This window comes from Pimephales promelas, chromosome 18 (genome assembly GCF_988280905.1).
Source record: "Pimephales promelas chromosome 18, fPimPro1.hap1.1, whole genome shotgun sequence".
NCBI classification, from domain to species: domain Eukaryota; kingdom Metazoa; phylum Chordata; class Actinopteri; order Cypriniformes; family Leuciscidae; genus Pimephales; species Pimephales promelas.
The window spans coordinates 7,712,501-7,724,206 of record NC_142786.1 but is presented as its reverse complement, the minus strand read 5'-3'; the positions used below and the strand labels follow the sequence as shown (position 1 = coordinate 7,724,206).

General features: G+C 39.8%; 1 protein-coding gene across 3 annotated transcripts in view; it reads left to right on the top strand.

Moving 5' to 3' along the window:
- The window catches only part of shisa7b (shisa family member 7), a 21,622-nt gene continuing 9,916 nt past the window's right edge, over window positions 1–11,706 (top strand). The window contains exons 1-4 of one of the 3 annotated variants that reach the window (XM_089122732.1): window positions 3–193; window positions 540–815; window positions 7,842–10,999; window positions 11,172–11,329. In XM_089122732.1, coding sequence (XP_088978858.1) covers window positions 10,320–10,999; window positions 11,172–11,329 — 838 coding nt within the window. In that variant the 5' untranslated portion in view covers window positions 3–193; window positions 540–815; window positions 7,842–10,319. Of the gene's footprint in view, window positions 816–7,841; window positions 11,000–11,171; window positions 11,330–11,706 lie in introns of all 3 variants that reach the window. The other 2 variants (XM_089122733.1, XM_039652092.2) reach the window with 2 other exon arrangements.

Genomic DNA, 11,706 nt, shown 5'->3' with positions numbered 1-11,706 from the left:
GAGCGTCGGTTGATTTTCCCTAAAAACCCAGCACGCGCAGAAAAGACATTCTCAGCCAATAACGCGTGCCAACGATTGGCAGATCATTTCCAACATTTAGCAAATGAAACCACGTGCAAGCATCTCGCTCCAATCGATGTAAACTGAGCGAAGCGGACCTTTGTGGGAGCAATTGCGTTTCAGTGGCGCTGAGGTAGATCTGGAGCCCATTGAATTTGTGTTGAAAGCGGAATAACACGGTCATTTAAATAGTAGGGGTACGGATATTGCCGGGCGCGTCTAATTAATCAGCCGTTTTTTGTGTATTTGGCAACATACGGATTAGACTGTGCATAGTCAATAGCGTTTTATATGAAAAATAACCCATTTTTACCTGGATGCACGGAGTATTCTGCGTTTTTCTTTTCTCGCTGGACTGTAAATTACGCATGGTCGATATTGTTGCTAATATCTGGAGACGTCCACTTATTCCTTTCACGTTTTTATGACTTGTGACTCAATGCAAACTATATTTTGAAACTGACATCTTTTTTTTGTAGAACACCCTGGACGAGTGGACGGTTTTATTCGCCTTTAAAGACACTCTCCCATTGCCAATGCCACAAAACTGCGTCTTTTTCTACGAACCAAGAGCTGTTAAGAAACGCAAGACCCCATCTCTGTGAATACTGCGCGTGCTGCATCATCTTATTAAATTTGCTGTCAGCCAAGAGAAGGGGGAACAATAACTTTGAACGGTTATTGTATCGCATTTCGTTCAGTCTCCGCATCATTTTCCACAGATTGGAAGCGGGCAGCTGTTGCAACACACGCAGGTAAGACGTGCCTTCATTTTGTTCCCATCTTATGCTATTACTGCTGCAACGTGCGCGAGGATCGCATACACATAGGTCGCGCGCTCATTACAGCCTTTTTTTTTTTTTTAGTTGATTTCTGTTTATGAACATCTGTTATGTGGTAAATTTGGAATATTCTTAAGGAATGTAAGATCAGGGATGGATTCATGTCATGGGGATTGGTGTCGCACAGCGTGTGTCGTCCGCCACTGGAATGTTAATTTCCTCCATGATGCTGCTGCTGTGTGTATAGCTTGCTTTAGTGCTGTTTGCGTGTGTGCGTCAGCATTTGCCTAGATATTGTGAACTATATAATGTTTGAATGAATATAAAAATGTGTCTTAACGGGTTAAGTTTAGGGGTAGGGGATTAAAAATGTAATTATCTCAGTATAAAACAATAGAAGTCAATGGAAAGTCCTCATTGTGACAGGAAAACAAGCATGTTATTTTTTTCTTGTTGTTGTTAACGGCTTGTCACTTGTAACTATGGCGCATTGTCAACACACGCATTCAAGTGTCGCAAAATGCACATAATTAAGCAAATCCTTCAATGTATCACTTAAAAAATTACACTGAGCGTCTTAGTTCATTTCTCTTCATCTGTAAATGACAGCACAAAGCTTTTTTAATGTGCTACGACTTGTTGCTAACTAACAGACTTTAAAATCCTGAAAGCTACTTTGATTTTATCTTCTGAGGCCTACTGTCCTCTTTCTGCCCTTCATCTCTCCATTCCCATTTCGGTGTGTGCTCGCTCATAAAATGGTAATGGGCTGCATATTGGCCTGACATCTGTCATCTGCACCTGTTTGTGGATGGGACGGATGCGTCCCATCCTCCTGAGTCAGAGAAACAGGGTTGATGATGATGATGATGATGATGATCAGGAGGAGGATGAAGGGGTGGGGAATGGAGAGGAAGAGGCAGATGAATGGAGATGTGTGTTGTGCTCGCTTATAGGAAGAAGTATGTAGGCCTATTTACCGCAAAGGGAGGATGAAACGAGTGAACTAAGAGAGGTGATCCATCTGCCCATCTCTATGTCACATCCCTCTCTATCTCACTCACTGCAGCAGAGCTATTCTAAGAGAACACTTTCGACCCACGCGCTGTCAAAAAGATCGAGAAAAATAAAGAGTATGAGAGAGAAGGAAGGACGAGAGGCATGTAGCGTGGCATGCTCAGGCCGTCTTTGGAGAGCTAGTGTGTGTGTGTGTGCGTGTTAGAGGAGTATGTGCAGATGTTGTAGCACACATCTGTGAGGCACCGTGCTTCCAGGACCCTGTCTCTCCGCTTCACATCATTAGCCACACAAGGCGTTGCCGATGGCAACTCTGGAAAAGATGCAAGTTGGAGAGCATAAAGCGCACTGTATAACAGCATGATGTGAGGGGCTGTTTAAAGGTGCGGAGCCTTGTGTGTTACCTCATTCCTTCTTCCATAAGGGTCCTTGCTTCTTGAGACCCTTCCTCCCCCATCCCTGCATCCTTCCTGTCTTCTCTTCTCCTCTCAATAGGGTCTCTCTCTGCCCTGCCAACCCCCCACTCCGCACACATCTGTGGCTGTGTCACCCCCCGCTTCCTCTCTCGCATCGTCCAAAGCTGCATTTCTTTGAGCACATTAAGCCATCAGTATGTTCCCACAAGCCTTTTTAAGTGGCTTTTATACTGTTATTTGCTTATTTACACCCAGTGCCTGTCATTGAGGTTTTAAGATTCACTGTTTTGCATCAGCTATGCTAACATGGGCATGTTGTTCACTGCCGTAACGTGTGACTCAGTATGTGAGAAAGCTGAGGTCGCACTACTATATGCAAAAAATATGGTGTGCATACACTTTGGACCTTGTTTATCGTGGAGGCTGATGTGATTCACAGCCACATGATTGTTGATGATTTCATTGTAGGGAAACAACAGAAATGAAACCGAATGCACAGTTCTTCATATTACCGTGTTAAGAATTTCAGTCATTGTTTGGTTGAATGTGTACGTGTTATTTGTCAGTGCCAGTATAAAAGCCGAAATCTGTGAGTTATGGTAGATATAGTTATTTTATTGCACAATGGAAAATGGTTGATATATTAAATAAACATGGTAATATTCAATTTTGGAATATTCAGTGAATAACATTTTTTTAAATAAAAAAAGTTACTTAAAGCTAACTATTTTAGTTTATTCTTAGCTAAAAACACTATATGTGCTCATTAATGTATATTTACTTCGTTCAAGTAATAAAGTATTCTCGTGAGTGTATAATATGCCAATGAAAATACATACGGGTAAGGGGTTCTAAGGCCTAAAAAAAAAAAAAGTTTGGTTCCGGTTGGTTGTCAGTTGAGGTCATGGGTCGGTAGGGATTTTTTTTTTTTTTTTTTTTTTTTTTTTTTTTCAGTGGCAGCAAGGGATGGGTAGGAAATTATTCAGGGCTCGACATTAAAGGGATAGTCAAACCTAAAAATATCAAAATTGAAACTACTGTGGAAACAAAGACACCTACATCTTGAGTTAAGCTAAAACATATCAAAAATTAATTTCAAAGTGAACTATTCCCTTAAGCCTTTTCACGTGCTTGTCCTCCGGACAAGTAAGTAAGTCTGTCAATCACTTGTCCGAGTAAAAAAGTTGCTTGTCCGGATTTTTAAAATTTATTTATTTTTTATTCTGAAGCAATATTCTCATCAGTGTTCAATCAGCTTTGATATTTTAAAAGGCAAATTGTAATATCTGCACCTTTAAGGGCATCCTCTCCACCAATATTATTAAATGCCCTATAGTGTCTTATTATTCTAAATAATTGAATTTATTGATCAAATTTAGGAATTTAAAATGAAAGATGAAGCATACTGTTACCCTAGGTAGGGCTGATGAAATTAAATCATTTACACTGAAAAATTACAATTTCATAAAATAATGTTATGAAATTGATTTAAACAGGGGCGTAATTTGCGGGTGGGACGGGTGGGACATGTCCCCACCACTTTTTGCCAGGGTCGATATTGTCCCCACCACTATTAAAAGCTCTCGCGGCACGGATCTAACAGTAGAAATAAATAAAACATCTCCAACTGACAGACCATTAATTTAGTTCGTTTGTAAAATAAAAGAAGCGATCTAGCCCTAAAATACGTTGTTTTTTAAATCAAGTGATCAAAGTGCTCTTTGCCGCTTGCGATCGGTAGCGGTTACAGTGTATCTCGTGGCTCACGCACAATCTTCACATCTTCACATGCGCGCTTCAATCCGTTTCGGAGACTATTTGTTGCGGAGTGGAGCGCGAGCGGGCGGATCTTGGACAGCGCGCAAAGGGGAATTTTTTAAAAGGACTGAGCGTCGCCCTATTTCCCGCTCCAATTTCGCTCTGCTCACACCACGAGTCTGACTCCCTTTCTTTTCCCCGCCTGGCTAAAGAAGCTCGCATTGTGTTCAGCATCCCAAGCGAGTCTGCAAGCGCAGAGACGGTTTTTTCCGCAACCACCGCATTAGTCTGAAGCCTCAGACATTGTCCAAACTTGTGTTCTTGAAGGTGAACTCAAAAGAACTGTAGATAAGGAAAGCAATTCATTTTCTTTCTTTCTTTCTTTCTTTTTTTAAGTTTAATTTATATATAATTAGGCCCATTGATTCGTTTGATTTTACAGCATTTTTTTGTACAATTGATATTAGCATAAAGCATAATTTTATTTTATTTGTGAGCGCTGTGCAAACGTTTAGTTATCAAAATGTTGGCCTAATAGTTCATTTAATTTTTTCAATTTACTTTTAAAATGTTTATGTAGGCCTTTATTTATTTTTTTTTTTTTACATTTTTGTTTATACACACATATTTTTTTATCTTTATTTATATTATTAGGCCCATTTATTCGTTTAATTGTACAGCAGTTTGTGTGTACAATGGATATAAGCCAATTTAAATTTTAATCGTGTGTGTTCTGCAAAAAATCAGTTATCAAAATTCTGGCTTAATAGTTAATTTACTTTTAAAACTTTTATGGATATATTTGTTTTTATAATTTTTATTCATATTATTAGGTCAATTTATTCGTTTAATTTTACTAGACTTTCTGTAGGCTATTCCACTGGACATGCTTTAAAGTCGGATTTATGTTTTTATTCACGTGTCACGTGATTCATTTATTTATACACATGTCCCACCCACTTTTTAAAACAAAGTTACGCCACTGGATTTAAATGTGCAAATAAGAAATATTGGAAAGAATTATACTAGGCTACTTATAAACATAACACTAAACTGCCAATAGGTGGCGGCAGGCGGCCGTATAAATGAGTGAGTTATTGATTCATTAATTCAAACGATTCGTTCAAACGGTTGATTCATTCAAGAATGAGACGGATGTTGATGTTTATGAATGGGTCATTGAATCCTTGACTCAACCGATTCGTTCAAAATGCTGAATCATTCAGTAATGAAAACAGGATGAGTTCCTGTGAGATGCGTCGTGGTTCTGCTGTGACTTTTCTTTGGAACTATTTTCGCTGCTGAAATGGAACAAAAACACCCAATATTGCTTATAAACAGTAAGTGACTTAATCTTAACTGTTTATTGAACTGTTGTAGGAAATCAATGTCACTTTTTCAATCGTGATGGTATTCAGGAAAAATAATTGAGGCTGCTTAGTGCTTAACATATGTTAAAATATAAAAACTCCACATTTAGATTTTTTATAGGCAGAATATGTTGTTAACTGTGTGTGTGTGCTCCGCTCATGTGTGTAGATTTCTCTGCGCGAGCGTCGACAGCGCAACCTTACCATCAGTAATACAGTAGGCCTGCTACATTTATTATCCACAATCGATCGCAACTTGCAATAAATGTAATAAAATAAGAATCATTCTCTCGGTTTTGTGATTCCCTAGTTTTTTTTTTTTTTTTTGTTATTGATGTTCTAATCAGGCTACTTGTCCGTTGGGGCGAGTAAAATTCTCTTTTTACTTTCCATTTGTCCCGGAAAAGCGGACAAGTTAGACGGGCTCTAGAGATACGAACCGCGGCAGGTTAGAGTGTTTTGGATTGCATAAAATAATGAAAGAAACGAACAAATACATGGCGAAAGAAGTGCTAGACAGCAGAAGATGGGATTGGGATCATGATTGGATCATGATAGGATAATTTTTTAATAAAACTAGGCGGATGGAGGTATTAGTATGTGGTGTGTGCATGCCTATGAATGCATGTATTTGTATGTGTGCGAATATGAATAAAAATATCCTAAATTACAAAAAAGACTTGTATAATATGTAGCTATTATAGTTCAGTTTGACGAACGATATCTGCCTCGTTTGTTAATAGATGACAAGATGCATCTTAGGACAAGATGCAATACATCGCGTGCTATAAAAAGACGGAGCTGTACAAAAACGTAAATTAATAGTTCGCCTCAGAGTTTTTTATTTGTGTATTTATTTAATTTTTATTATTTCTTCCCCAAGCTCATAAAATAATTTTGGGTCGCACATAAATTGACAGGGTCGGTCGGAAACCGGAAACAAACAATTTTTTTTTTTACGCCTAATGTTGGTCGCCATGTTGCCCCTCCATCTTGAAAGTACATTAGCCAAAGAGGGACATACCCGTTAATTCAAGCTTCGCCTTTCGTGTTTACGTTTGACTTAACACTCATTGATGAGGTCGAACTGGAAGCCATGTTAATCTTGGACTACATTGGCCACCGTAGGAGTTAAAACGAAATCGGAATTGAGAGGAACAGAAACTAAAATTCACTGGATGGACATATACCTTTTCACCGCTAGATGGGGGTAAAAATCACACAGTGTAACTTTAATTTAATTTGATTTATTCTCAATTCTTTTAGAATTGAATAGACACAAAACATAAAAATAAAGTCATATCTATCATATATCTCAAAAGAGAGACATAGTGGGAGATGTGGTGCAGAGTTGTACTCAGAAATAAGAACTTCATGAAGGTAAAATGATGCCATAAAGAATCGGAATGTGCAGGGACGGATTTGTAAAGGTGTAGTATAAGATTAAATTAAAATTAAATTAAATATGATCTGTATTCATCTGACTTCCATTTTTCCGCATTTACACTTTACACATCTCCACCAAAAATATGACCAAAAGCATTGCAAGCCTGTGAACAGCAAAAAAAATGAATATGCTTTATCTATTCTAATCAATAGAATTGTGGCAACAGATTACAAGTAATATTATTAGTTAAATTTAACAAATTAGAATTGAGTAATAATTCATCCTTAAAAGTTAACCTTTTAAAATGAGTAAACTTTACACCAAAAACTTTTTGACAGACGTCAAAAATTAATTAAGAACTCTTTATTTTATATTGCAAACATTGAAGACACCTGATGTTAACAAGCAGAATCACCGAAAAAGAAAACTGTCATTTTAAAACAAACCTAAAACTAACACCTATCACCATAATGGTGACTTAAATGTATGTTTTTGTTGTTGTTGTAAGTTTTACTCATTTTAAATGGTTAACTTTTAAGGAATGAATTTGATTAATTATTACTCAATTCTAAACTGTTTAGTTTAATTAATAATATTGCTTGTAATCTGTTGCCACCATTTTTTTGATTAGATAAAGCATATTCATTTTGACAGTGTGGGGCAAAGAAAGCTCCTGAATAAACCCAATTTGTACCGTCTTTCTTTTAGCTGTAGTTACAGTTTTGGCACTATTATCTCACTTGTTGAGTTTTGCACATAGACTGTATAAAATGGTTTTGCAATCGTGAGGAGGAGGGCTTCTTTTAGCCTATAAAATGAGCTTCTCGCTGGCTTTCGATTGAACCCTTATCCGATTGGTTCAATAAATAAGCCAGACGTCAGAACACATCTTTATCTTTATTTGGCTCAGCATTGTTCTCATTGCTGAAATTGTCATACATACATGTTAAATAAAAAAATCATGATTGCTCAATAAGCTGTGTACCGTTAGGCTGATATGAGTTCATACTGAATCAGGGATTTGATTTATCCACTTTCTTTTGTCTTTCAGTGAAAATCCAAGACTAACAAAGGAAAACAGAAGCCAAGACGAAGAGCCATCAGCCTGGACGAAACCGACTGGAGTCCCAGCCAGGAATAGGAAGTCATCATCTTTTCTAAAGCAGACGAACCATCACTGTTTTTGTGAGCCAGGGGCTTTTTGAAAGGATGTTGATTTGCACAGATTGAAGATTTTTTCCTTGACTTTTTGCTACCAAAACCAGTGCCAAACACTAACCGTGCCAACCAGAAGCAAGAAATTATTTCACCAGTACTTTCTGCATTTTCGTCCATCCATTTAACCACAATTTACACCAACTTAAATTCTTAATTTTCATCAGTCTCTTTCACTACTGAATAGCATGTAATAGTTCCCAAGGTGTATCGTTTATACTTACATCATTCATTAATTTGAGTCGCACACAACAAGCAGCTTTTGCTCCCCAAAATAGGGAGAACAGTGCATTATTGGTTAAACATGCTTTATGTAAGAGTGACCGTTACGAATGCATTAGCCTGAGAGAGTTCGGCTCCTGATCGATTGATCGATGGATGGACGGGCTTATGGATGGCTGGCACAAGCCTCATTAAACTTTCCAAAGTGAGCTGCTGCTAATTCTGTTGATTAGTCGTCCGTTCCTCTCACTAAGGCCCGTTTTACTCTTCCTATCCATCAGATCTCTGTAGTCATCCATCTCGTTTGCTCCTCCCACCTCTACGGACTCTACGCATTTAGAGCAGAACCCTCAGGAGTCTCTGAAGGGTTTAGATACTAAAGCCATACGTCTCATAGCCATACTAACATCAAGATCCCTGCTAGCGTTGAGAGGATTCTAAAAGCGCACATGCATGGGTATATTCAGGAATATTTTTAGAGGTCTATATGTCCGACGGTGGTCCAGGTTTGACGTTCCGTAATCTGCCATATTCACCAGCGAGCCATTGACGCGTTTACTGTGTTGACAGTGGGACGACGTTTAAAGTTGTCCCACTACTTGAAAAGACGCTCTTTACCACTTAGGATAGGTCTTTTGGTGCGTTTGCTTGACGGTCCACACGTGTACCACATTGACGGATGAATCCCGACTTGTTCATGCCTGTTCAGTGGGCTCAACCATGCTGTCCTGCCAGAACTGGGCCCAAGCCCCCGTTTGTTTTATTCTGTTGGGTTGAGCTAAATCCGGAGCAGAGACACTCACGCAAGAGGGTCCAACACACATAGACCCTCAACCTTTACCTAGACTCAGTCCATCCTTCCATTTCCTTTCGTCCTTTCCCGAACACTTCTTCCTTTCTGGCCTGACTTGTGTCGTCAAGCCAGGAACTAATATATACCTGCTGCTTGTTACACTTCGCGAGTGCCCTAACCGACCTCCACTCTTCCAAAGCCTTCGTAATGAGCCTTTGTTCCGTGGTGCCACCTTTAGAGAAAAGATCAGCTCTTCCCCATTTCTCCTGAACTCTTGAAAGTCGCTCTTTCATCGCTTCGTCCTACCTTTATCTTTAGCCTCAATGACTTCCTTCTGAAACTCGAAAGGATGAAGTACTTAGTATTTTTCTTGAGAACTGACACTGTTAGCTTGATAATTTGGACCGCACAACAGAACCTCAATGACTTTGAAAGGTATTCTTGTTAGTCTTGCAAGATATTCTCATTGATGAATAAAGCCTAAAGCGCCAACCAACTGAGATTTGTTTACAAGACGACATCAGTTCTTGAAGCTGACAATGACAGTTGTTTACACATCACACAGAATAGCTGAGTGGTATTAACTGTTGGTTGGGTAGTGAGTCGAGAACTGAAGTGCCAACCTGAATAAAGAGCATTTGGTGAGATATAGTTTACACTCAAACAGAAATGTTTACATGTTGCCCATGAGGTGAACTCAGATTGAGTCTTGAATGAGTTGTTTGTGCCATAGATCAGTTCAGTTACACAGACTTAAACAAAACCACCTTTAAGAGGAAGTTCCCATGACTTTGACACTTTAAAAAGTTTACATTGTTCAAATAGATACGTTTTGTTTACAGAACTAAATTGCTTGCAACAAAAGTCAAATACTTTATTCATTGTCATATTTCTAAAGCTGTTGTTTTTTTTTAAATAGAATTTTCTCATTGAGAAGATTCCAAATATTTGATTTTGTGCCAAATCCAACTCTCACCCATTAAGCATAAAACTTGTACATAGATTTACCTCATTCTTGTTAATAATTTCCTCAGAAATATGTTTACACCCTAACTGCGAGTCTCATGCTTTTTTCTTCAATCTGAACTCCTGCACTTGGATGTGTATTTTACATATGAAATAATTTGCATACTAGTGTATGCACACGTGGAAGAGATTAACTTGTCTACATGTCTTATATACTATCACATTGACTTGCAAATTTTGATAGACGTCAGCTTTTTGTAGGCCTCGGTAGTCTTTTGTACAAAGGCTTCACTTTTTTTCATCTTTGATAAGAAAAAGTCCCCCTGTATCAAGATGCCACGCGCTGCCATCTTGCTTTTCTTTTTGTTCTGCCCTGTGGTCTCCACAGTGACAATTACCTCGGAACGCTCCTCTGTGAATGGGGGGCCGGTGTTGCTTCTGTTGCGAGGACGTGGCCGCAAGGTCCCTCTGCCTGACATGCGGGACAAGGAGGCGGCTGCCATGGCGGCAGAGCCGGAGGCAGCCGAGATCCCTCCAAGACCCCTGCCGCAGATCATGCTTCCCCGCAATGTAACAGCCGATGCCCTGAAGCCCCCGCTGGGAGCCGCACAGGTGGCGCCTCCGCCTCGGCGACTGGTGGACGTGGACGTGTGTCAGGGCTACTATGACGTGATGGGACAGTTCGACAACACTTTCAACTGCACCAGGGGGACCTACATATACTGCTGTGGCACCTGCCATTATCGCTTCTGCTGTGAGCACCAGCGCAGCCGTCTAGACCAAGACTCCTGCAATAATTACCGCTCACCCGACTGGGCCGTCACGACGGGACCCGTCACTCAACCCCCGGTCCGACACGACCCAGATTTCGACCCGCTGCAGCAACAGAGCAACAGCACGGCTTACGTCATTGGGGGAGTCATCTCTTTTACCATGGCTGTGGCCATTGGGATTAAAGTGGCCTTCCATAAACTGTCTCGACGACCGAGGAATAGAGACATCAACATGCCTAGGTGAGTGAAAGGCCCATTATGACCGACAATGCTGTACACATCTGAGTTTGCACCAGTGACTGCCATATGAAGAGATTCGTTGTGATTTTGATGTCAGACTCTTTCAGCTCTTGCTTTTTGATTGCGTCATACACTCGTATTTCATTTTTACTGTTTATCTCTCTCTTTTCAGAGCGCTGGTGGACATTCTGCGTCACCAGTCTAGTCCGGTCCAGCAAGGAGAGAGGAACAACAGCACGGTCCTAACAACCGCCACCTCCAGCGAGGGCACGCTGGGGCGGCCATTGAAAAACTTCTACCCTCCTGCCCTCCAGAGCAAAGATAACCGGAGTGAGTCTATCTCACCCACATATAAGAGTTATACGTCGAATAACAGCAAAGGAAACAATGGATGTATGCAACGTGTATAAACTTTCAGGGGAATGAATAGAGAAATAGGCGCTTGAATTAATCATAAGCACAGAAATTAAGTCTGGAGGCATGATTTAGTCGACAGATTCAAAAGCCTCAGTGTATGAGGTAATGTAGAACAGAGGATGTGTCAGAAATGAGTCACATTAATCTTGCTTCAAAGAGAGTAAAGGATTGACCAACATCCATAACAGAGATACTTAAAGTATGCAGCACTTTTAGAAAGTGAGTAGTAACTAGTAATCAGGGGCCAATGAATAAAATGTCTGGTAAAATATGGTATTAGATGTGATACT